General features: G+C 40.6%; 1 protein-coding gene across 8 annotated transcripts in view; it reads left to right on the top strand.

Moving 5' to 3' along the window:
- Positions 1-7,180: 7,180 nt before the first annotated feature.
- Positions 7,181-25,060, top strand: part of LOC114046188 (probable phospholipid-transporting ATPase IH) — a 222,872-nt gene continuing 204,992 nt past the window's right edge. For all 8 annotated transcript variants that reach the window (XR_003569471.1, XM_027866417.1, XM_027866418.1 and 5 more), the window contains exon 1: positions 7,181-7,382. Coding sequence is in view for 7 of the 8 variants with exons in the window: in XM_027866417.1 (XP_027722218.1) it covers positions 7,332-7,382 (51 nt within the window). In the remaining variant the exon portion in view is untranslated. The remainder of the gene's footprint in view (positions 7,383-25,060) is intronic.

Raw genomic sequence — 25,060 nt, forward strand, 5'->3', positions numbered from 1 at the left:
AGTATGTTTGATGCTATCAACTGGATTATAATTTCCTCATGAGGAAATTGCTTCATATAGCACAAAGTTCTGCATACAGTTGGTATTCAAGAAATGGTGTTATATGGTTGACATCACCTAGAGAACTATTCTTCACAAATATGATTCTAGTTACTTCAACTGTTCTTACCCATAAACTCCCTCATGAATTTATATTTGCCATATTGAAATCCTCTCCAGTATAATATGGACTAGATTGCCTTTAGGAAATTATATAGTACTTTTGTACACCCAAAGCTTCTCCCTGAAACAAAGGTCTATCTTTTTAGAAAGCAACATTTTTCCTATGCCAAAGTATGGCTCTGAGTCACTGAATACCAGTGTCTGTAGAATTAAGGTTTCAAACCACCCAAAGGGCAATAGAGAGGTATCTGATGAGTATATTAAACCGAAATAGTTTAAGAACAAAGAATTGCACAAGAAAAATGGAATAAAGAATGCCTTCAGATGAATGATCAGAAAAGAGAATGAGCCAACTATAGAATGAGATGGAGGAAACTTAATGGATGGCCTGAGTGTTCCATTGGTATCCACAAAACATGGAGGAAAGACCCAAGCACAATGGATGGTCCTACAGTGGAGGATTTATGGGAAAACATGGACAAGAGTCACATGGGATTCATAGGGTATGGATGGATCATGGAGAAAGTACCCACATTGATAAGATCAAAGATCCATAAAAAATCAAAGTACAATATGGACACAAAACATTTTTATACAGGTTCTGATTAGTTCAAATAATAAATCCTAAGAAGTGGCTGCATCATTCAATTTCACACTACATGTTTCCACTGTGCTGGGAAACAATGATCATATTCTACATAATAATACAAATGTGCAAATCTGAATACACTCAACCATTTCATAGGATTTATTATTCACAGTAATTGAGATGTCACAATTTAAATGGGCAAAGAACTTCCCCATATATAACTCAATTAGTCAACAAACATTTACTTTAGCACCCACTTTGTTCCAGGCACTATACTAGGGCTGGGTAAATAAATATAAGAATGGAATAGTTCCATCCCTAAAGGAGCTTAAATTCTCCTAGGGGTGGTGGTGGTGAAGCAGGGATACAATATGTTCACATATAAGTAAATACAGAATATATTGTGGGAAGTCAGCCATTGCGCTGAGTCAGTCTAGGGGACTCCAGTTCAAAACTTTGTTTATAACTTTGAGTAGATGGCAACTGCTAAAGATGATGGTGAGCATGCTCACTTCTTCCATTTCCCCATGATGCCTAAATGAGGGAGAGGCTAAGGTGATCTTCATCCTATCTCCTCATAGATTATGTAGTCCAATCAAGAACTGAGGCTGTCTTTCTACTATATGTAAATTGTATACTCCTGTCCATAAAAAGCAGAACACAGATTAAATCTGGTCAGTCCACCAAAGTGTCCTGCCTTGGTGTATTAATAAACTTCTTTTGTCTTACTTCCTGAGTTTGACTCAATTGATTTGGGCAAGGCCCTAACCTAGGTTTCTTTTAACAATATATGAAATAAACATACAGAGATTTGGCTGGTTGGTGGCAGGTTTTGGATACTCAGAATTTAGGGGCTCAAGAAAAGTTTCTTGAAGTCCAAGATTTCACAGTGCCTTGACTTCTTTCACTTCTTTATTCTCATTCCACAATAGCTGAGTGCACATTATATACAAAACAATTTGTTGGCAGTTCTGGAAGTTCAAATAAGCAAACCTCAGGGAATACATAGCTTGTGCTAACCCACATACAAATCATAGAACCATAGATTATTATTAGTAAAGTCTGAATGAATAATGGCTCTGTTTTCACACAGTGAAAAAAAACAGTTGGACTAGAAGTCAGGGAAACTAGATTCCTGACCCTTTCTGTCAGGAGTTACCTATTTGGCTTTAGGGAAGATATAGAACCTCTTTTACTTTCTATTCTGCCATTTGTAAAATGGAATTCATCATATCATAGATTGAGAATTGGAAGGATATAGAGTTTATCAAGTCTGTCTCCTTTTTTTATGCTTTTTATTTTTTTATTTCCTTATCTCTTTTTAAAATTAATTACTTTATTTGTAGTTTTCAATATTCACTTCCATAAGCTTTTGAGTTTTAAATTTTTTCCTCCTCCCTACCTTCTCCCCTCCCCAAGATGGCATGCAATCAGATATAGGTTCTACATATACATTCATATTAAACATATTTTTATATTAGTAATGTTGTAAAGAAGAATTAGAATGGAACCACAAGAAAGAAGAAACAAAACAAAAAAAAAAAGAGAGAGAGAGAGCAAATAGTATGCTTTGATTTGCATTCAGACTCCATAATTATTTCTCTGGATGTGGATAGCATTTTCCATCATGAGTCTTTAGGAGTTGTCTTAGATCCTTCTATTGCTGAGAAGAGCTAAGTCTATCAAAATCAGTCATCACACAATGTGGCTGTTACTGTGTACATCTCCTTCATTTAACAGATGAAAAAACTGAGGCCCAGAGATGTTAAGTAATTTCCTCAAGATCACAATAGTAATTCATAGAGTGAGATTTGAGCCCAAGTCCTCTGATTCCAAATCTAGTGCCTCTGCTACCTCATAGAGTTGTTGTAAGTATCAATAAATCAATCAATAATCAATAACATGTAAAATAAGTATACATATATAATAATCAAGAAATGCTTATTGAACATATATCTGCCAATGATGCAGATGTAGAGTACAGGATACAAGATTAGCCTTGGAAACTGCTTTCAAGTTTTGCCTCTGACTCCGATGATTTGAGTGACCCTGGGAAAATTACTTACCCTTTTAAAGCCACAGGCAACTCTCTAATACTATGTTACAGTATATAAGCTGCATTGGCAGAGTCTCCACTATTGTAGTTACTTATAGGATGAAATCTTAAGTCCAGATTTTTAAAAATCATACATATGGGGGCAGCTAGGTGGTGCAGTAGATAGAGCTCCAGCCTTGGAGTCAGAAGGACCTGAGTTCAAATCCGGCCTCAGCCCAGAAACTTGACACTAGCTGTGTGACTGTGGGCAAGTCACTTAACCCCCGACTGCCTCACCAAAAAAGCAAAAAAAAAAAAAAAAATCATACACACAGAAGAGGTAAATTTCATGGTCTATATACCCATAGAAGTTTACAATTTAGGTGAAGAGACAGAAACATACATATAAATAATTAATAAGGCAAAATATGAAAGGCAATGTAGTATAGTGGAGTTTGGGGTAAGAGTTAATCAAGAGACTTGGCTTTGAAAGAAATTTTTTAAAAATTATTTTCATCTTATCAGCTTCTGTTATTAGTAACGATGATGTATGTAAACAAATAGCTTTGCAAAATTGGTTCTATATAAGCATGAGCTATAATGATGATGTGTTCGATGCTGGTAGTTTTTATACAGACAATTCAGAAATGAAAGAATTATTCTGTTATACAGTAGAAGAGGGTATGTTCTCATAGAATGCATGGAAAGAACCACAAGATTTAGATTAGATTAGTACTCCCTTTGCCATTAGCTAGCTATAACCTTGGGCAAGTTCCTGGGCTACAGTTGTCTTAGCTGTAAAGTGAAGGAGATATACTAAATCTCTAGGGCCTCTTCCAGATCTAAAATTCAATGATTTAGACAGGGCAATAATTTAGACAGGGACTCAAGTTTGTCTTTGGCAAGTGTAGACAAGTTTGCTGGGAGGATGTTTAAAATACTTTAGCTAATTAACCTTTTTCACAAACTCAAAAGGCAGCACCTATTTAGCCATAATTGATGCTAATTATAATTCTTTCTTATTTATTCCTTAAAGCAAGTTTCTACACTAACCTCTTAATAAGCAATAGTTAGTTTTGAGTAATCTATTCCTGAAAGTAATAAAATTATACTTCTGCTAAAAAACAAAATCAACTAATAGACTCTCATTAATTCAGATTTACCTTTCCCAAAATTAGTAAGGTTTTTCAGTACTGTTAAGATGGAGGACAGCAAAGCACAAAATAAGCATTCAACAACAGCTTTGCAGGAATTATTTGTTTGCCAGCCTGCTGTTAAGCATTTCAGTAATTGAAGGCATTTAAAAAGCAAACAAACAAAAACCAAATGCAATGTTCTCTCCTTTTTCTCATGTTTCAGAAATGACCATCAAGAAGATCTAGAAGATTTTTTTTTTTGACAAATCAAGATTGAATTGTGGTGGATAATTAAGGGGACGCTGTGCACTCTGACTTTAGCCACTGAAATCAGAATTGACTTCAAATCATCATCCTACTTTATAGAGCAGTTCTAGAGCTATAAGGTATAGTAGGGATCATTTAGAACAACCTCTTCCTTTTTAACAGAGGAGGAAACTGAGAACCCAAAGATACACTTAAAGGCACAGCTGGGAACAGGGTTCAGGTAGCATGATTTCCCAGTCAGTGCTTCCTCATATAGCAGACTTTTTCTTTTTCTCTTTATAAATTGTACACGCCAGGAGCTGAAAAGAACATAAAATCCAGGGAAGTCTTCCCGCCTTTCCTCTCTTCTCCTCCCAAACTCACACTGCCCTGCATTCCTAGGGACCTACGTTTCCAGAACCATAAGGATGGGTTTTTTGTCTACTACTTGGGTCTTCGCCATCTAAAGGCTTGCCTCTTGGGTTGGAGGGCTGATTTATATGCTGAGTGAGTGTCCACCTAATTGGGGGGACGTGGGGTGGGAGGGATTAGCTTAGGTATTGAGGGAAGGGGTTGAAGTCTGGTAAAGGCCTTATTCTTAAGCTCTCCTCCTTTCTTAACCGCCCCCCCCTCGTTCCTGTCCCCTCCCCCCCACCCGCTTCCCCTCCCCTGAGAGCGTAATGGAAAGTCTTTCCAGAGGCCTGGTGATGAGGGCTAAGTACGGGATTCCAGGTAATCAGTTTGGGTCTCCGGGATACAAATCAGCCACAGGCTAGTTCTGGGTCAAGAAATCTGGCTTCTCGTTCGTAGACTACTGTTAATTAGCCATATGACTTTGTTCGAGTCACTTTACGAACAGAACTGCTGTTTGCCCATCTGTGAAGTGGGAGGGACTGGTGTTTGGCCTCGATGTTTCTCCAAATACTCCGAAGAGCGGAATTTCCTTACCCATGGTGTTTACCACTGCATAGCCCTCCTAGACCAAACAATCCCCCTTACGGAGGAACAGGGAGCAGAAAAACCCAGGGCTGTTAGCGTCTCTCTTCTCCCAGGTTCCTGTTAGCTGCGGCAGCTTTGTCCCTCCCCTCCAGCCCCCTTAGCCTAAGGACTGCAGGAGCAACCCAGAAACCGAACCACCAGGCTGGGATTCTAGGCAACGCGCCCCCTTTGCTGTTTCCCGGATCTCAGCAGCCTTAGCGAGTTCCATTGCTCCCGCTGCCCGCTACGCTTAGGCTCTGAAGTCGCCTTAGAATCACAGACAGTGGGGCAACTGGGGAGAGCGCTGTGCTGGGAGGTAGCTGGGGGGTGGGGGCATATGAAGAGACGATAGAACCCCTGCAACAGCATCAGCACCAGCAACGTCCTATGCCTGCGCACCTGGGGATTGATTCCTTCTCCATCCCCTGGCACCGCTGTTTTCAGCCACAGGCTACTTGACCTTAGGTGGCCCGCTTTCCCTCTTTCTCCCTCGATTCAACCTCATTTCCCTTAGGGGAGGAGGATAGGGAATAAAAGTGCCCCGGTTCTGTGGTTGTTCACAACGAGAAGGAACGACAGACGCCACAGTTACAAGGGAAGCCTGCGTCTTTCGTTCTACTCGTGGGCGAGCTCAGATGCTCCCGTAAGCTTTCACCCAGAAACAGTCGCGGTACTTTATACGAAGCCGCTCATGGGAGGGTGTGTACACTCAGGACCACCTCTATTTGTAAACTAACACGCTCACAAAGTGCAGTGTGTATAAGAACTTCCAAACAAACTAAAAACCTCTCTCAGCTTTCTCCTTTCCAACCCCATCCTTCTCACTCATGCCCCAGGTTTCTAGTAAAAGCAATAGGGAGATAGGGAGAGGGCGGGGGAGAAGAACAGAGGCTGCCTAGTTCTCCTGGGTTGGCCAGGCTCTCCAAGCTCACTTGGGCCTGTTGCCTTCCCTAGTTAAGGCTCTGCGCCTGTTCCTCCTCTGTGTCCTCGCAGGGCCCAGGGTTGCGCGCGGGCTCGCAGCCCTCCGCTTCTCTCCTGCTCGTCCACTCTGCCTCCTTTCCAAAGCGGAAACTCTCCAGTTTCATAGAAGAGGCTATGGGGAGCGGAGGAGGCATTGGGCAAAACTACTGGGAATTTCTGCTTCTGGGGTAGTGGTGGAAGGACTAAGAAATAAAGAGCCTCCTCTAAAGAGGAGGAGGAGGAGGAACCCAGGAGGAAAAGGGGAGACCAGATTGACTGTGAACGCGCGCGCGCGCGCGCCTGGGTAGTCTCGGTGTGTGTGTGTGTGTGTGTGTGTGTGTGTGTGTGTGTGTGTGTGTGTGTGTGTGTGTGTGTGTGTGTGTCTGTCTATGTGTTTGGGGGGGCAGGGGGAGCTAGAGGAGGCGTGTGGCTTTGGGGCGCATGCTCACACGCGGGTCGTGACGTTCGCCGCCAGAATTGCCTGGGAAGGATCAAAGAGCCCGAGCTTTTGGAGGGGGAGGTGAGCGGAGAGCCCGGGCTGGGCTGAAGGCACAGAACCAATAGCCACCGCGAGCTCGGGAGGGAAGAGAGTCGAGAACAGACCCGGGCCGCCTGAGGCGGGAGGAGGAGACCCCTCTCTGCAGCCCTCCCAAGAGAAAAGCCGATTTCAGCCCTGGGAGGGTGAGGGGGTGGCAAGAGAAAGCGAACGAGCTAACCACCAACAGCAAACCCACCTCCCCCCAACCCCACTAGAACCCTTCCTTCTCCCGGGCTTCCCCACTCCGTGCAGTGCCCCGGGAGCAGCCAGGTGGCTGAGCTCTCCCCAAGGCTTGGGACAGGGCCGGGGAGGAGGGCATGAGCCGGGAGGTGCCGCCCCGCGAGTGCCCCATGCGCCCCGCGGCTGGCAGCCTGAGCTGCTGCGGGCGTGATTGAGGCGGGAGACCCGAGAGAAGAGCGAAAGAAGCAGGCGGGCGGCGAGGGAGCCGAGCAGAGCCCAGTGGAGCCTGACAACGGCGCAGCGGCAGCCTCGGCGGCCCCGGGCCGGGTGCGTGCGTGCGCTCGCCTCCTCGCAGCCCCGGAGACTAGGGTGGCCACGAGACCGATGTAGAAGCAAGTCCATGGCCGTGCCAAGTGGGAGTCGGAAGAGATAAGGCGGCCCCGAGCTCAAGCTCGCCGAGGGGAGCTAGGAGCTGCGCCGGCGCGGGGGCTTTATCCGGCAGGTACCATGGCAGGAACCATAGACTGCAGCTTCATCCGGACTCTCATCAACCGATACGTGAGTGCACGGCCCCGGCGGGGAGCCCCTCAGGCGGGTTGGGGAAAAAGAAGGAGCGAATAAAAGTTCGGGGCTTAGTGAGCAGAGTGAGACACCTTTTGCATCCCTGAGCCCGAGACCCTACCTTTGCAGGGACTGAACCCTTTTCTTTGCAAAGGGGAAAGTGCTGTGGCCGAGTCTTCATCCTCGGTTGGAGGGAACCGGGCTAATCTCTGGATGTTTTTCACCCTCCCTTCCTCATCCTAGGGCCCGGCCCAAGACCCGATTGTTTCGAACGGGGGATTGGGTAATCATGTGACTGGAGGCTGGCATCTTTGCCGGGCACTTTACCCCCGGACTCGGGATGAAGTAGGTTGTTGGGGAGGGGAGGGCCCCGTGATTGGGAAAAGATTCTTCCTCCACCCCAGTCTATTTAATCTTGGCCCGGGGTTCTTTCCATTCATCTGGTTCATCTTGGCCAGGGGTTCTTCACTTAATAATTTGGTCCCTTTCCTGCGACTTCTCCTTTGCCTTTCTGTGCTCTCTGCAAACAGCTGCATCACGTCGGCCACCTCTTGGTTTCCCCACTGCAACTAGTAGTTCTTATGATTAAAAAAAAAAAAGAAAAGAAAGAAACCCCTAAATATCTTTTCAGCGGGAGAAGTGAATTCGGGGTATGGGTATGAACTCTTTGCAGGTGCATCCCCCACCTGTATAATGCATGCCCCCCCTCCCATAATGAACCTAATTAAACTGGGATTAGGGTGGAAGGAACAGTTTGGAGAAGGGGTTTTAGGTTCTGCTAAAAGGCTTTGTTTTCTGTCTGGAAATCTGGGACTTGCAGGGTGGTGAAAGTGTTAAAATATAACAAAGGTGTAGTGATTTCAGAGAAACTAACAAACAATGTTTCTTTTCTGATTCAGAAGAGCCAGTTTCTGTCTGAAAGTGAACCGATCAGATAAGAGGCCCGGTGGGTTCTCAGGTTCCTTTGGAATGCCACCAGCGGGAGAAGACTTGCAAGTCTATTTCTATAGTGAACAAGTGGATGAGATGAGGAGAGGATGCCTTTAGCTCACTTTTAAAAAATAATGGCTTTGCATTACTTCAAACCCGTAGGAAGATGCAAAATTTTTTGGTGCTTGTAGTAACTAATTTGAGCTACAGTATTATAGCTCAGCAAAAGGAGAATGAACCAACAAATCCTGAGGACAGTCCTCCTCCTTCCTACTGTATGTACATGATCCATCATGTGTCTTTAAGTCTCATGACATACACTGAAGTCAGAGAAATATGAAGAAAAAACTAGGTAAAAAGAGAGTGTTTTAATTTTTTGTTTTTGTTTTCTGAAAGTAAGATGTACCTCTTTTAAAAGGTGCAGATATTGATTGAAGATAGCTTTTACCTTTAATTCTGGGAAAGTAGAAATTAGGGCCTGTCAGCTAATTTGTTTATTTTGTGAATTCCTTTCAGAGTAGAATTACTTGTATCTTCATTGAATTCTATTAAAAAAAGAAGGTAATAATTCCTTTCAGAGTAGAATTACTTGTATCTTCACTGAATTCTATTAAAAAAAGAAGGTAATAGGAATGTCAATAACTTAGAGCTAAAGAATCATGGGGTGATAGAAATGGAAGGGGTCTTTGAGATCATCTGGTTCCAGACTCACATTTGGCAGGTGAGGAAAATGAGGCCCAGAGATAGGGAAATAATTCTTTAGAGGTCATGCAGGAAGTTACTGGCAGTTCCAGATGCCTGCTTTAAAAGTTCCAGTTGTACAAAAATAACGGACAAATCATTTTGAAGGATGACTCTTGTTACTCTAAGAAGGTGGTAATCTCACTGTACTCTTCGATGGTCATGTAACATTTAGAGCGTCCTGTCCCACTCTGAGCCTGACATTTGGGAGGAATGTTGACAAACTGAAGTATTTCCAGGAATAGGTAGCCAGGATGGTAGAGAAACTAGAAACCACAATAATAGTAATAGTGACAATGGTAATAATAATGATAATTATACACTATAATAGCTTTAAGGTTTGTATCCTACAGATGAAGAAATTGAAACACCGAAGTTGTGACTTGTCCTTGATCGTGCAACTAGTAAGTTATAGAAGTGGGGGCTTCCTGACTCCTAGCCCAGCATTACATCACATCCATTACATCAGATAAGGAAGAGAGGAGACTTCGGTGGGGAGGGAGTACATATGGGAACATGGCAGTAGTCTTTGAATATTTAGAGTTGGAAGGGACCCTAGAGGTCAAAGTCTGATCTTTTTATTTTACAGATGAGGAAAGTAAGTCCCAGAGAGGTTTAGTGACTTGCTCAATAATTATTGCTATGTGTGATAGGTTTTAAAATCATCATGCACAAGACTGTCTCCATCATCTTTTCTTTTTGGTGTAATCCTTGATATTTCTTCTCTGAATTTAATTGTGTATAATTTAATGAATATTGCTTTAAATACATAAATTAATTGGGTTGTCAAATGAGAAATGAGATGTGGCCCTCAGAGGTAGAAGTAGAATTAGTGAGTGGGAGTTACAGGGAAGAAGATTTCAGCGCAACATAGGGAACAACTTTCTAAAAATGACAAGTGCCCTCAAATGGAACAAGCTGTACTTGTGTATTGATTGGGTGGTAGTGAAGTAATGAGGTCCCCATCACTGGAAGTGTTGGATTAGAGAGGCTGAACAGGCACTAGAAAGAAGCTGTAGACAGGCATTGTTACATGGGTAAAGGTTAGACTAGATATCTTGTTGTCTCTTCTAAATCTAAGATTCTGTATGCTAATGATTAGTGGAGGCAGGAGGAGTGGTAGGGGCTGTGTTTACCTCAGATACTCAAATGTGATGTCATCCATTTGGGGGAGTCTATACCTGCCAGTCCTATGCAGCTCTTTTCTGGGTCTTCCCATAAATTTATTCTGGGAGTCTCCCTGGTATGTTGGAGGCCTTGCTCAATTTCTCCTCTAGGAAAGAGGATATTGGAGCTGTGGATCTATCTATCTGTTAGCCCTCACACTTTTCATCTCCTTTTTGATCATGTTTCTCTGATAAAGTCCTTTACTCCAGTTCTTCTGAGTTCTTTTTTTATTATATGTTTCAGTCTTATTACTTTCACGATCCTCCTTTGCTCTTATTTTTAATTCTGAGGTATTTTAAGTCTGAGGTATTACAAATCTGGAAGTCATTTAGCGACAGAAATTGTTTTTTTTTAAGCAGTAAATATGATTTGTGACACCTGTTGCTACGTATCCATTGGATATATAACACTCATTTGTCATATACACTAATTAAATGCATAATAAGTAATTGGATATCTATATGGCAGTTAGTAGACTGAAAGAGATCAGAAATGCCAGCCCTGGAAGTGCTACTGGTTTTGTTTTGGGCAAGTAAATTAACTTCCCTAAAATGAAGGTATAGTACCCCGGCGGTCATGACCTGAAATTTAAGAAGCGCTGAAGGGGTCACTAGTGGAAAAAGTTTAAGGCGCCCTGGGCTAGAGGATCTTCAAGGAGTCTTCTAACGCTAATATTTTATTTATTTATTCATTCATTCACTTATCTATCTATCTATCTATTTATTTATGCTAAACAATGGGGTTAAGTGACTTGCCCAGGGTCACACAGCTAGTAAGTGCTATGTGTCTGAGGCCAGATTTGAACTCAGGTCCTCCTTACTCCAGGGCCAGTGCTCTATCCACTGTGCCACCTACTTGCCCCACTAATGTTTTATTATTAAATCGAGATTTGGTTTGTGTGAAATAATTCATGCCTGCCTACCTGTTGGATCCAAAGTAGATGATTTTCCCCACCTCTTGATCATCCTATGTTGCCTCATAGCCCCCACACTACTTATTCAGTATCTCTTAGCTTTCCTAACTTATTTCCTCATTTTTTTTAAATGAAGATACCTATTGTCTTCTTGTATTTCTCTTATCTTTCTCTGCTTTACTCTCATCAGGACTACAGTTGTTTTTGTTTGTTTGTTTTGTTTTGTTTTATGCTTTCCACCTTAGCCTGCAGGTGAATTTTTATGTGATTTTCATTAGTTACAAGCATTACTTTCCATGTAGTATTAAATTTTATGAAACTAAGCTTTTTGACCAGACACTTATAGTACAGGAGATAACAGGGTCCAAAGAACATCCGTAGAGTCATAGAGTCTTATCTTTTTCCTGTGGCTTCCATTCTGGTTTTATGTATAAAAACATTTTAGAGCATTTATTTATTACTTTTACTATATTATGCTAATGTGTCTTGTTTCAAAAATTGTCAGGTTAACTATTTTCCTATAGTTATTACGTATCTAAATAGATTAAGTTGAATTATTTGCTTATATTTAACTTCATTGTTCTCTCTAGGGCAGGGATTCCTAATCTAGAGTCTGTGACATTTTAAAAAAATATTTTGATAATTGTATTTCAACATGATTTTTCTTGTAATCACATACCTTATTTAATTCATTTAAAGACCTTCTGAAAGAAAAGAGTTCGTAGATTTAACCAGACTGTCAGAGGGTGGGAATCTATTATGCAAAAAAACATGAAGAACTCCTACTCTAAGTGGCATACTTATATTTTAAAACCCTTCATCCCTTTTTATCCTTTTTCATAGTACAGGGGCCTGGCAGGTTGAACCAAAGTAGAATGACTTTCAATATGTTCCCAGTGATTCAGGGTGTTCCAGAAATCTTACAGGGCTAATCCAGATGACTTCTGTGACACCCAGCTGTCTTTTCATGTAGCTAAATGCTGACCACCAGGTTGACTGTAGGGTGGCAAATTTTTTTGGCCAAGAAGTCCCAGTGCAGGATGTGTCTGTCTTTTAGCTTTCATTCCTTTGACCTGAGAAGCCCACTTCCTTTGCAGGTCATTCATTGATGGTGTTTTTACGTCATTTCTTGCAGTCAAGTGATCTTTGGTGCTATGATGCAACTTGCTAATAATAATGCCTACTCAGAATATGCCAACATAATGGAAAAATTGATTTGGGTTTACTCTTGGTATTTCTGGTTTTTGGAAAATCAAATGAATTAAACTTTAGTTTACTACTAGTCTTTAAGCTGTCAGACATAGCAACATAGAGTAAAAAATAATTACTAACCTCTTAATGTATGATGGATCTAGAAAGATGCAGCTGAGTGATGTAGTGGCTCAGAGTTAGAAAGACCTGAATTCAAATTCTGCCTTAGATACTACCTAGGTGACCCTGGATAAGTCACTTAACACTTCTTTGCCATCCGTTTGCTCATCTGTAAATCGAGGCTATTGGACTTAATGGTCTCTTAGGTCCCTTCCAGCTTAAATATTTACCAAAATAATGTTTTTGGGAAACACTGCTATCGTTTTTTTCTTCTTGGTTATCCAGATGGTTATTATAAATGAGAGACACTAGTGTTAATCATATATGTTATACTTTAGATCTTTTTTTAAAAGAAAATTTATTAATAAGATTGTGGATGAACAAATCTATGTGTACATGGGCTCTTGTATCTAAAAGTAGTACATTCTGTGTGTGCCCATAAAAGTATGCCGGCCTACATAGAATCATTTTTGTATATTCATGCTATTCTCATAGCATTTGTGTGAAGGAGCTAGGGAGTCTGTGCTACCTCCCTTTCATAGACCTTGTGGGAGAGAAAGAGGCTATAGAATCAGGTAGTTAATCCAGGGATAAGCAGTTTGTGGGTTTTTTTTTTAAACTACGAGCTGGGTTATATCATGCCTACCTGTTCTATTCAGTCATTGTTGGCTATTGAGGGACACTAACTGGTCAGAGACTGGAGAAAATGAGCAGATATCAGATCAGTTAGTGCAGGACACAAGTGCCTAGATTAGTGGAGTTAGGATGACCTGAGTCTAATTTAGAAAAAGGCAGGTGGATCAATGAATGAAAAAAAAAAAGCATTCATTAAATATTCACTATGTGCAAAGATACCGATAGTAGAAAAGCCTGTGCTGTTAAGGAGTTCACATTCCAATGGGAGAGACAGCACATGGAGTTTTAGCTGCAAGTCAGATGGAAAGGCCCCATGGTTCTTAGGATGCAAGGAATGCATCTTTTTTGGTTTCATTTCCATTGATTAAAAAAAAAATGTATCTGTTTCTGATGTTAAACCATTCAACAATGCCCAAGGGCTTTGGGGTAAAAACTTTCTTCAGTTTTGACTGTTAAGGTATTAGGGGCCATCTGGACTTATCTCTGAAAGGATTGCTCTCCTGGAGCTATAGGGACTGGGCTAGAAGCAGAATTGATGGTCTAGCAAGCTCTGCTATTTATGGCGCTCTTGGCCTTACCTGATTGTTGCTGATATTTGGTCAGCAGTTAGTGATGGTGGTGGCAGAGATGGAAGGCCCATTCTCACAAGGGCTGTTTCACTTGATGGCTTTAGGGGCAGATTGGAAGAAGGACTGATTGTTTTGGGGTGAGAGGAAGTGATATTCCCAGAGCAGTCAGTCACGGGTGGTAGTTTAACCTGCCTAACACATGCTACCCTCTTGTCTCCCTCAAGACTCTTTGCTGCTCCAACCACATTGGCGTATCTGTCCCATTGGTAGCATCAGGGATGTCAGACCCCCTACTCCTGAAGGGTTACACCCGTTGATGATAGCTAGAGGGGACCTACAGGGCTGGAAAACAGGGCCAGAGGATTTAGAGTAAATGGGTGAGGTCAGAAAAAAGATAAATCAGGAGGAAAAACCAGCACTAGCTATGTGGGGTGGTGGGTTTGAAGTATGAATGCCTCTTAACTGAGCAAAGAGGAGAAAGACCTCCAACTTTTTAGACACAGAGATCAGGAGAAGCAATGACTGCCACATTAAAATTTTTATCAGCCTCCCCCTCCCCCACCCTACCAGTTATTTGCATTTCTCTGAAAACACCTCTAGATAGTTAAATAGTCTCTTGACTTGACTCGTGACTGCTTCTTAGGGCAGAATGAGCTTATTTACGATGGAGTCATAGTGGACATCACTAGAAAGCATGTGAATAGGAAAGTCTCCTTGGAGAGGGGTAAGGGGGGAGGGGTGTGGTTCACAAATCTTGGTGTAATGACCCTGCCTGCCATTAGCCCTGGCACTCAGGTGCACTTTGAAGTTCTAAGTACTGAGTCTCAAGTCCAGCCCCCTGAGACCTACCAGTGAATCAAGACTGGAAATACCAGGAGCCAAAAGTAGGAAATGAGGATGACTGAGCCACAGTGCAACCAGCTCTCTGCCTTGATCTGCACATGATGTAAAGACTATGCATTGGAGAAGGGAGAATTGAGTTCAAGTCTCAGTTCTGAAACGGATTAGCTGTGTAACTTGGGGGAATTGTATCATCCCCTGAAGACTACGCAGTTTCTTACTATGAAAAATAGGAATAAGTAAATGTGCTATTACTTTATAGAGTTGTTGTGGAGAAAGCATTTTGCCATCTTTAAAGTGTTTCTAAAACATGAGGTACTTTTGCTCAGCCATTGGAGCAAGTCTACACTGCAAAAGAGTGAGAACCCATAATCACCTACACACCCCATTCCTCCCTTAATCCCTGCTTTCAAAAGTTGTAAGCACCAAAATCAATCTCTCTCTCTCCCCCTCCCCCCCTCTCTCTCCCCCTCCCCCCCTCCCTGTCCCCCCCCCCCCCCCCCCCCCCTTTTCCCCTCTCCCCACCTCCCTTCTCTCTTTCACAACATCTCCAGCCCCCTGTTTACTCTTAATCCCAGCCTCTTTTCAAATGTAAGCACCAATAGGGTCCCAAAGTACCTGCATAGTTTGCTTCTGGTGAATGTCCTTGCTCTTGTCTGCCTGCCTAAGGATCAGAGCATTTTAACATGTGTTTTTTGTCTTTATGGTTTAGTACCAGATGGCCTATCAATCAGTAAGTATTTATTAAGCACCCACTACATACCAGGCACTGTGCTAGGAGTTAGAGTTATTAGGGCGAAGAATAAGATGATGCTTTTTCATAATGAGCTGGATGGGGGCCAAGCTAATAGAAAATCAGATTTCGGGACCATTATCCACAAACATTTATGCAACCCATCTCACTGTAGAGCAGACTTGTCCTCTGTCCCAGTACACACTTTAAGTCTGTCCATGCTATTGCCATAAGTGGAATTATGAAATTCTGATTGTAGACACTCATGTACTTCAATGATTTGAGCATCTGTGATTTCTTTGGTTGATATATTATTGATATATTGTTGTCCCTCTATAACCAAGAAGAAGGTCATCGAGAATTGTTACGGTCCTTAAATTTGCTTGCCTAGTGATAAGCCTCTTTTAGATTTTAGAGAGAGCCTTTGAGATTCTCGGGTCCCTGCTGCTCCAAGATAGTTCATTGGAAGAGGAATTTAATGGAGGAAATATGCAGCAATAATAATAAAAACTAGCATTTACACAGTGCCTTAATATTTGCAAAGTGCTTTATATTTGATTCTCATGACAACTTGGCGAGGTAGGTGCTCTTGTCCCCGTTTTACAGATGAAGAAACTGAGACTGAGAGAGGTTAAGTGACTTGCCCAGTGTCATAAGGCAGGATTTGAACTCAAGTCTTCCCATCTCCAAGTCTTAGACTTCATCTCTAGCTGCGGAGAATTATGAAGGGGGAAATTTCAATCACTAATCATTTTGTTATAAGCAGCTGTTTGGTCCAGAGTATTAGTAACAGTTGTGCAGAATGGAAACTTGATTATTGATGATGTTAGTAAAGCCAGTAATTGTGTATTAGTGAATTTTCCTTCATTTTGTAGCATATTAAAAATGCTTTCTTTACTTCTTTTTTATTTCCTTTGCTTTCTAGCTTTTCTAGCCATCAGTGATCGGGAACCTGGGAAAGCTGAAGGTTTCCTTGCTGACAATACGAATATTTGTTTTAGCAATGCGTGTTGTTTGATAAATTGTTCTGCTACAAAGGAAATCTATAAACATCTCTGGTCCCTAGAGAACTTCCAGCCCTGTTACATTAGAGTGCTTTTAAACCTTTTCAAAAGCTCAACAATTTAAATTCATCAGTGTCTACTTTTGTTTTCCTTTTCTGGATAGAAAATAGGCTAGTAGTTTATGAGATCATTGTTGATCTGTGAGGTCATTATTTTAAAAACATCATCTGTTTTATTGAATTAATCGATTGACTTTTTAATGAAAAAAAATTCATATTAGATTATAATTTTGGAACTGCATTTCTGTTTCATATATTAGGGATGTAGCCTCCTTCTGATTCCATTTTTGCAGTCTATACTGTAGGGTCATGTTATAGGTTGGACAACTTTATTATAGTATTCAGAATAATCAGGGCGGAAAGGATAGAGAATCCAGGACTGAAATGTGGATATTGACCTATGACACAAAGTCTTAGGTTTCCATAGGGCAACATTTAGGAAGCATTTGTTAAAACATTGACTTCGGAAGTTTATCGGGAGGTGAAATAAGCATCTTCCTGTTTCTGGGGAGTTTTTATGCAGTGTTTATATGCAGTGTTTAAAAACAATGTGTGTTTATATGCGGTGTTTATAAACAATGTGTGTTGGTGTACGATTTAACCTTTAAAGGATATATATATTGAACTTGTTCATGTGGTTGGAGCAGTTTTATGTCTGTTAGGATCTAATGCTCTTAGGCGGTGTTTACATCATACCTTGGGGTGGATTCCATAATCCAGAAAGAGATATATTGTTTGGCATATTCTACAGTTCTGTAATTCTACAGTTAATCGCATTGCTAGAGAGGTGAACAGTGTGCTTGGTTCACAACTACATAAACCTACAGTTCAAGCCCTGCCAAAAAAAGCGTGACTACCAGATGATACAGGAAGTCCTTAACTTAGAAATGGGTGGTGTTCCAAAAGTTCATTTATGAGCAGCTTTTTTGGAAATCAAGAGCACATTTTCCCATGGAAACTACATTATAAATGGTGGCAAAGTTCCTAGGCTAACCCATGAAAATCATCTTAGCCCATTTAAATGTTATTGAAATACTATACATTTTTAGTAGGAAAAAATAAAATAAAATAGTACTGTACTATTAAGATAGTACATATTTAAACAACTGAAAACCAAAAATTGAATAAGTATTTTTTAATTTAGCTTGAATGGTGGAGAGTGAGAAAAGGCAGAATTAATTTAGAGGAGTAGAAGAATATAAAGAAAAAAAAAATTTGATTACATTAATGGCTTTAGAGATTAGGCTAGTAGTTTTTATATCTAATTTCATTACAAAACTTAATGGTTTTCCTTTTACTCGTTACATACATTATATCTGTCTATATGATTATACTGAATATGTGGTCTGTGACTATTCATATACATGATATGTGGCATATCTACACATATCTACATATACACACACATCTATCTCTGTATTGATCTTGATATAGTATTGTTTCTTAGGGTAAGAAGGTTTTTTTGAGATTATCTAGTCTAGTCCCTTCAATTTACAGATGTGGAAAGTGAGGCCCAGAGAAGTTAAGCAATTTGTTTGCAAGGTCATACAGCAATTTAGTAATTGAGCTAGCATTAGAACCAGGTTTCCTGACTCCAAATTCAGAACTTTTCTACTAAAATACATTGTTTCTTGGGCAGCATTTTAATTCTGTATAGTTTCTGTGTTTAGTTTTAGCTGATTTGAATTCTTTGAAAATTGGTGACCAGAGCATGATATTTATGTTCTAATTTTCTATTAATTAGAGTATTTGATTAATCAGGACTCAGAACTCACATAGTCCAAGGTATTCAATTTATAGATCAGGAAACTGGAGCCTGGAGAAATTGTCACCTCCCAACTACACACAACCAGTAAGAGGCAAATAGAGATTAGAATCTATGTGTTTTGGTTGTCTAAGGCCAAAGCTTTGCCATTTCTGGTAGGTCACATTGCTTTCCCCCAATGGAGGTTTTATTATAGATGATTTGATTTGATTTGATTTTTAACATAGAAATCATTTACCATTTATTTCCCTTGGAACCTGCAGCAGTTTTCTGGATGGTACATGGTGTCATGGAAAGACTCTTGAATTTGGAGTCATATAACTTGGATTCAAATATTGACTCTGGTCTACCACTGTAATTTTAGGCAAGTCAATTAATTCTTTGGTTCTACTTTCTTCATCCAACTTGGGCTGATCTCTAAGGTCCTTTCCACATCCAAATCCCATGATACACAGGGATCAGAAATGAAATGAACATTGATCACAACATTTCAGAGAAGCCTTTTCATTTAGAGTATACATAACTTCTCAGAAGCTAGAGTTTCATATCTCTTTGTGAGTATCTTACTTATTTTGTGTTGACATGACAGAGCTCTGGTTCTTTTTATTCTGCAAATGACCTGCATCAGGATTTGAAAGCTTTCTGAAAACCAGAGTCTCTGAAATCTAAGAAAAGTCTTAAGTGATAACAGTGTAGGCTGTTATTTTGCATTTATTTCAGGAATAAACAGTCTATTCCTATTCTATCCCTAGAAATATCCTGACATATTTTGGATAGGTTTTGGCTTCCAAATGGAATTATGAGAGAAAATATTTTTTTTAAAAAAAGGGTAGATTCTTCAAAATAGGAGATTTTGAACGTGACATTGTTTTCTGGCAAAATTTTAAAAGAACAAGATAATATTATTTATGAATTGTCTCAGAATGTTTACCCTGCAGAAAGATTTAATACTTATTTAACTTTAAAAAAAATCGCTTTGGGAACTTTTCAAACTCATTTTATTTATGTTCCTTTGGACTAGTTTTTTTAAAAAAAAGTCTGTGGTTGGATTCAAACTCTGTTTGGAATTTTCTATATGGAAAATTGAGGAGTATTTCTTTTTATGGTTCAACAAAGAGAGACAGAATGACTCAACCAGCCAACCCCTGGCAATTCTTGGTACCTCAGGCAACTTTCTAAGTCCATTAAATTACTGAGAAGGTGTCAGTCTGCTTTGCTAGAGCGAGTTCCTCACTAGGAGCTTCTCACACTGAAGAAATCATAGGCTCAGTCCCTCAGCCTCTTCCACCTCTCTATCCTCTCTTCCCTTTACCCTCTCTTCTTCTCTTTCTGTCACACATACAGCAACATAAAAGGATGGTTTATGATCACTTAGGGAAACCATCAAGATCACTGAAACCTAGCATAGGTGCATTAAGAATAAGTCATGGCAGACTAACCTAATTCTTATTTTGAAAGGGCGGCTAACTTGGTAGAATAGCAAAATGCTAGAAATATATTGGATTTTAGGAATATATTTGATGCTGTCTTGCAACATATTCTTGTAGAAAAGATTCAGTAAGCTGGTTTCCAAACTGATCATCTGCCTGACTCCAAAGAGATAATGTCATTAATGAATTGATGTAAACTAGAGGGGGCTGTGTGGTGGGGCATCACAAGGCTCTGTACTTTCCTTGTTTCTGTTTTGTTGAATACTTTTTTTTTATCAGTTATCTAGATTAAGTTATTGATGTGGTTGTCAAATTTACAAATGTGCCTTTCTGGGAGTGATAACATATTGAATGACAATATTGGCATCCAGAAAGATCTTGATGGGTGAGGACAGTATAAATATGTTTTTATAAATGACATTTAGTAAGATACAGAGTATTTGGGTTTTAAAATTTACTACACAATTAAAGGATGGGGGAGAGACATGGTGAAAATAGCTTGGATTGAAGGCTGTATACCGAAAAACAGTATTTTGTGACCCTCAAAAGTGTTCATGTATTCTTCGGTGATAGCATGATTATAGTGTCCAGAATGAGAGGCAGTGTGGCTTAGTGGTTAAAAAGACTGACTTGGAGTCAAGGAGACCTTGGCTCAATTCATAACTCTGATGTGTACCAGTCCTATGATCATTGCTAAATCCCTTAATGTCCTGGTGCTCCTAGGCAGGTATCTAACACTATTAGATATCTGCATTGCTGAAATCAGCCTGTTTTACTCTGCCCTATTTAGACCATATCGAGAGTATCATGGCCATTTCTGTGTGCTGTATTTTAGGAAAGACATCCATAACCCAAGCCTGTGTTCAGATAGTGACGGTAATGGAGAGAGGAATAGAAATCGTGCAGGGTTGTTTGGAGGCACTGGGAATGTTTAGCCTAAGGAAGAGAAGAGGATACTTTATTATTGCTCTCATGGGCTGTGATATGAAAAAGGCATTAGATAGATGTGTTCTTCATGACCTTATTAAGCAGAGCTATAACCAATGGGTAGAGTCTGTAGGGAAGTCATATTTTTGGCTTAATGTTAGAAAGTTTTTCCTTATAGTTACAACTGTCCATAAGTGGAATGGATGTCCTTATAATATAGTGAATTTCTTGTCCCTATAGGTGTTTAAACCAAGGTTGAATGACCTCTGGTCGGAGAGCTTGTAAAGGGAATTCATGCTTGGAGTATGGGTTGGCTAGATATCTTATGAGAATCTTTGCCAGATTAGATTCAGGGTGAATAGATAGGGTACAATTGTAATTGGCCAGGTGTGAGATGATAACAGCCTGGGCTTGAATTGTGGCAGTGGAAAGGTAAAGATGAATGGGACAGATATTGCAGAAGAAGAATTAATAGGATTTGGAGTTTGGATTGGACCTGGTGACAAGAAGTCAAAGATACATAAGGGATAAATGCTTCAGGTATGGTGTGGGCTACAGGACTTTAGCCAGTCAGTCAGTAAACATTTATTGGTTGCCTACTGTGTATCAGGCACTGTAGGTACAAAGAAAGGCAAGTCCCTGCTGTCAAGGAGCTCACAGTGTAATATGTCCTTTAAAGTTTTAAGATTCCCTGAAGCAAGATTTTCCTAAGGCAGCAAGAAGAGCAGGATAAGAAGGGTCCAGAAGGAAGGGTTTAAGAAAAGGATGTGTGTGATTGTATGGAAAAAAAGATTTTCATCTTGGGTGGGAGAAGTGTAGGTTGAGGGAACTAAATATACATCTAGACTAAAAAAGATAGTAAGTGTCCACATAAAAATGCTAGTATATATGTACAATAGGTGGCATAAATTATAAATTTCTTGTAATTTGGTAGGTTGTGTAGGGCTTTAAAAGCTACATGGACAATTTCTATTTTATTTTAGAGGCAAGAGAAGGCCAGTAGAGTTGGTTGAATAGGGGAGTAATTTGATAAGATCTGCCCTTAAGGAATATTACTTTGATATCTGTGGGTAGGATGGAGGGGGTGGTGAGAGACCAATTAGGGAGACCAATCAGGAGACTGTTGCAGTAATCTAATTAAGAGGTGAAAAGGGCTTGAGGTTAGGTGGTAGTCTTTGAGTGGAGAGAAGGTGTTGTAATGCAAGAGGTGTTTTAAAGATAGAAATGACAAGATTTAAGTAAACTAGTTGGATGTATAGGTGAAGGGAAAGTGAAAAGTGTAGAATACTGCCAACATTATGATGCTGGGAGACTGGAAGGATGGTGGTAGTTGATTGTTATCTCCCTTGTCTCACAATAAATTTCAGAGTTCTTCAGAGAGACCTTGATGGTGTGCTTGTATGGGTTCTTCTGGCCTCAGTGTGAGCGCTTGCCTTATGTGAGTTCTCCATAAATAGCCTTTTAGGCCAACACATCTGGCATTCAAACAACTTTGCCAGTACATCGGAGTTGTGCTCTGTAGACTCAGTAGAGTTTGAATGCTTGGCCGTTCAGCTCGAGAAGGGACCTCCATGTCTGGTACTTTATCTTGCCAGATGATCTTAAGAATTTTCTTAAGACAATTCATATGGGAGCAATTCAGTTTTCTGGCATGGCACTGGTATGCTGTCTAGGTTTCACAGGCATACACCAATGAGCGTACAACAATCAGCACCATGGCTCAGTAGACCTTCAGTTTCGTAGGCAGCCTAATACCTCTTCTCTTCCACAGTTTCCTTCAGAGCCTCCCATACACTGAGCTAGCTCTGGCAGTGTGTATGCCATCCTCATCATCTATGTGTACATCCCTGGACAATATACTGCCAATGTAAGCGAACTTATCCACAGCATTCAAATTTCTCCATATGCTATAATCGATGGTTCCATGTATGGATGGTGTGGTCCTCCCTGGTGGAGAACTTCTATTTTCTTGGTGGTGTTAGGCCAAAATTAGCATAAGCAGCAGAAAATCGATCTATACTTTGTCTTATCTCAGCTTCAGAGGGTATATTGAGTGCACAATCTTCTATGAACAAAGTCATTCACCAACTCTTCCTACACTTCAGTTTTGGCTTGTATCCTTTTCAAGTTAAATAACTTGCCATCAGTGCAGCAGCTGACCTTGATGCATATTTTATCCTTGTTGAGGGCATCTGACAACATTGCTGAAAAGCACACAGACCTGCTTCACTCTGTTGGTAAGTGGGAATAGTGTCCAAAAAAACTGAAAGAGGCGATAGTGTCCAGGAGGAGACGGTGATTGACTGTATCAAATGCAGCAGATAGATGAAGAAGAATTGGGACCTGAGAAAAGGCCATTAGCTTTGGCAGTTAAGAAATCATTGGTAACTTTGGAGAAGGCAGTTTCAGTTGAGTTCTGATATAAAAAGCCAGATTACAAAGGATTAAGAAGTGAGTGATGAGAGGGAGTGAAGGCCGAAAGCTTTTTCTGGGAGTATGTCAGAGAAAGAGAAGTATGAGATATTGGTTTGAGGAGATGGTAAGGTCTAATGAGTTTTCTTTTTTTTCCTTTTATTTTTTTAAGACTAAGGAAACTTGGGCATGTTTGAAGGCAACAGGGAAGGAATAAGTAGATGGAAAGGTTGAAAATTTGGGAGGAGATGACTGAGAATCCAATCAGTTATTCTCTGTTCTGATGTTCTTATGGGCTTGTTAACTGTGTAGGGCGGGTTTGCCTCTACAATGAATGATTCATGCTGATATGTTTTGAAGTTTGTATGTCTCCTGTTGTTTTCTTCCCTTTTCTAATTGGATATTACTAATCATCTCTGGGTTTTACAAATCTGATAACCAAGTTTGCTAGCCTTGTGTGCATGTTAAGGGCCAGGAGGCCTGATGAGCTCTGGTGCCTGGCCTTTGTGACAGTTATTTCCGTTACTCAGTGGGGGGAGGTCTGTCTTATGTACTTTCTGGTTCTTCATTGTGTTCTCAATAGGTGAGGTTGCCGGATACCTGAGTTTGAATCAGTCATTTGTTGCTTTGGTAGTCCTAGTTCTTGAAAAGATCTTTGATTTCATAGCTCTCTCTACATCCCACTCCCACTCCTTCCATCCTTCAGGAGATGCTAATGATGAGCTCCAGGAACCAGAACCATCATCCCTTTGAGACCAGGCTTGCTGTGATGAACCTCTCTCTCCACCCTTAGCCTGGTGTGTGGATGACAGACCCACGTGCTCTGCCGCCGGCCCCCTTCTGTAGTGTTGTTTTATTCTGTTGACACCTTTTGTTTCTGAGTCAACGTCATGTCTGGATATACGCCATCCTTGTTATACTCTTTCCCTCCTCTCCCAGCACACACATTGAAGCTTCCCTTGTAACAAACAACAGGTAAGCCAAACTAACTCACCCCCAGGGGTCAAGTCTCTTCTGAGAGGAGGAAAGTGTGTTTTCATTTCCGTTGTTGTACTCTTTGGGCATATCGTTCTTCTGATTTGACTTGCTTCACTCTGCCTTAGTTCGTACAAGTCTTAATTCCTCATGTTGGAGATAGGTGTGGGGGATATAGAGCACTAGACCCGGAGGTCATGAAGACCTGAGTTCAAATTTAGGCTCTGACACATCCCTAGGTGGAGGACCCTGGACAAATCACTTAACCTCTGTTTTGCTCAGTTTCCTCATTTGTAATATAGAGAGGATGATAATAGCAACTATCTCTCAGGGTTTTTGTGAGGATAAAAATGAAATAATGTTTATAAATCACTATAAAAACCTTAAAGTGCTGCACAAATGCACTTTAATAATATTATCAGCATACTAATAATAATATTGGGCAGCCAAATGGTCCAGTAATATGAAAATAGTAATATCATTAATATAGTAAGAACAATATCAGTCATGTCCAGCTCTTTGTGACTCCATTTGGGATTTTCTTTGCAGAGATACTGGGGTAGTTTGCCATTTCCTTCTCCAGTTCATTTTACAGATGAGGAAACTGAGGCAAACAGGGTTAAGTGAGTTGCCCAGAGTCATACAGCTCGTAAGTGTCAGAGGCCAGATTTTAATTCAAGAAGATGAGTCTTCCTGTCTCTAGGTCTGGCACTCTATGCACTACGCTACCTAGTAATATATAACAACATTTGGCAGCTAGGTGGTACAACACTTAGCACAGTGCCTGGGACGCCGTAGGTGCTATATAAATGCTCGCTATGTTATTATTATATGATTATTTTTAGTCATGTCTTACAATGAAGTACTATTGCATTAAATTCCCAAGGAACAATTTTTTCCACTATTCCCCAATTGCTGGGCTTCCCCTTTGTTTTTTCCAGTTTTTTTTTTTTTGCTACTATAGAATGCTGCTTTGACTATTTTGGTGTAATATGAATGAGCTCTTTGTGTTCTGTTTTTGACTTCCTTGAGCTATAGGCCTGCTGGGCCTGCGCTTGGAGCCTTTCCAGCCAGACAAGATTTGCCAGAGCTTATACTACACTAGTTTAGCCTTTGAGAGCCTAAGGTCATGATGAGGTATGGGAGTAGGATTTTGTGGAGGGAGGGTTCCTTTTATAAGAAACATTAAAGAACTAGTTGGACTATTGAGAGAAAGCAGTTGTGAAATTGAAGGGGAAGGACGTCATCCAGGAAAAGCTGTTT

This window comes from Vombatus ursinus, unplaced genomic scaffold (genome assembly GCF_900497805.2).
Source record: "Vombatus ursinus unplaced genomic scaffold, bare-nosed wombat genome assembly UNPS02014781.1, whole genome shotgun sequence".
NCBI lineage: Eukaryota > Metazoa > Chordata > Mammalia > Diprotodontia > Vombatidae > Vombatus > Vombatus ursinus.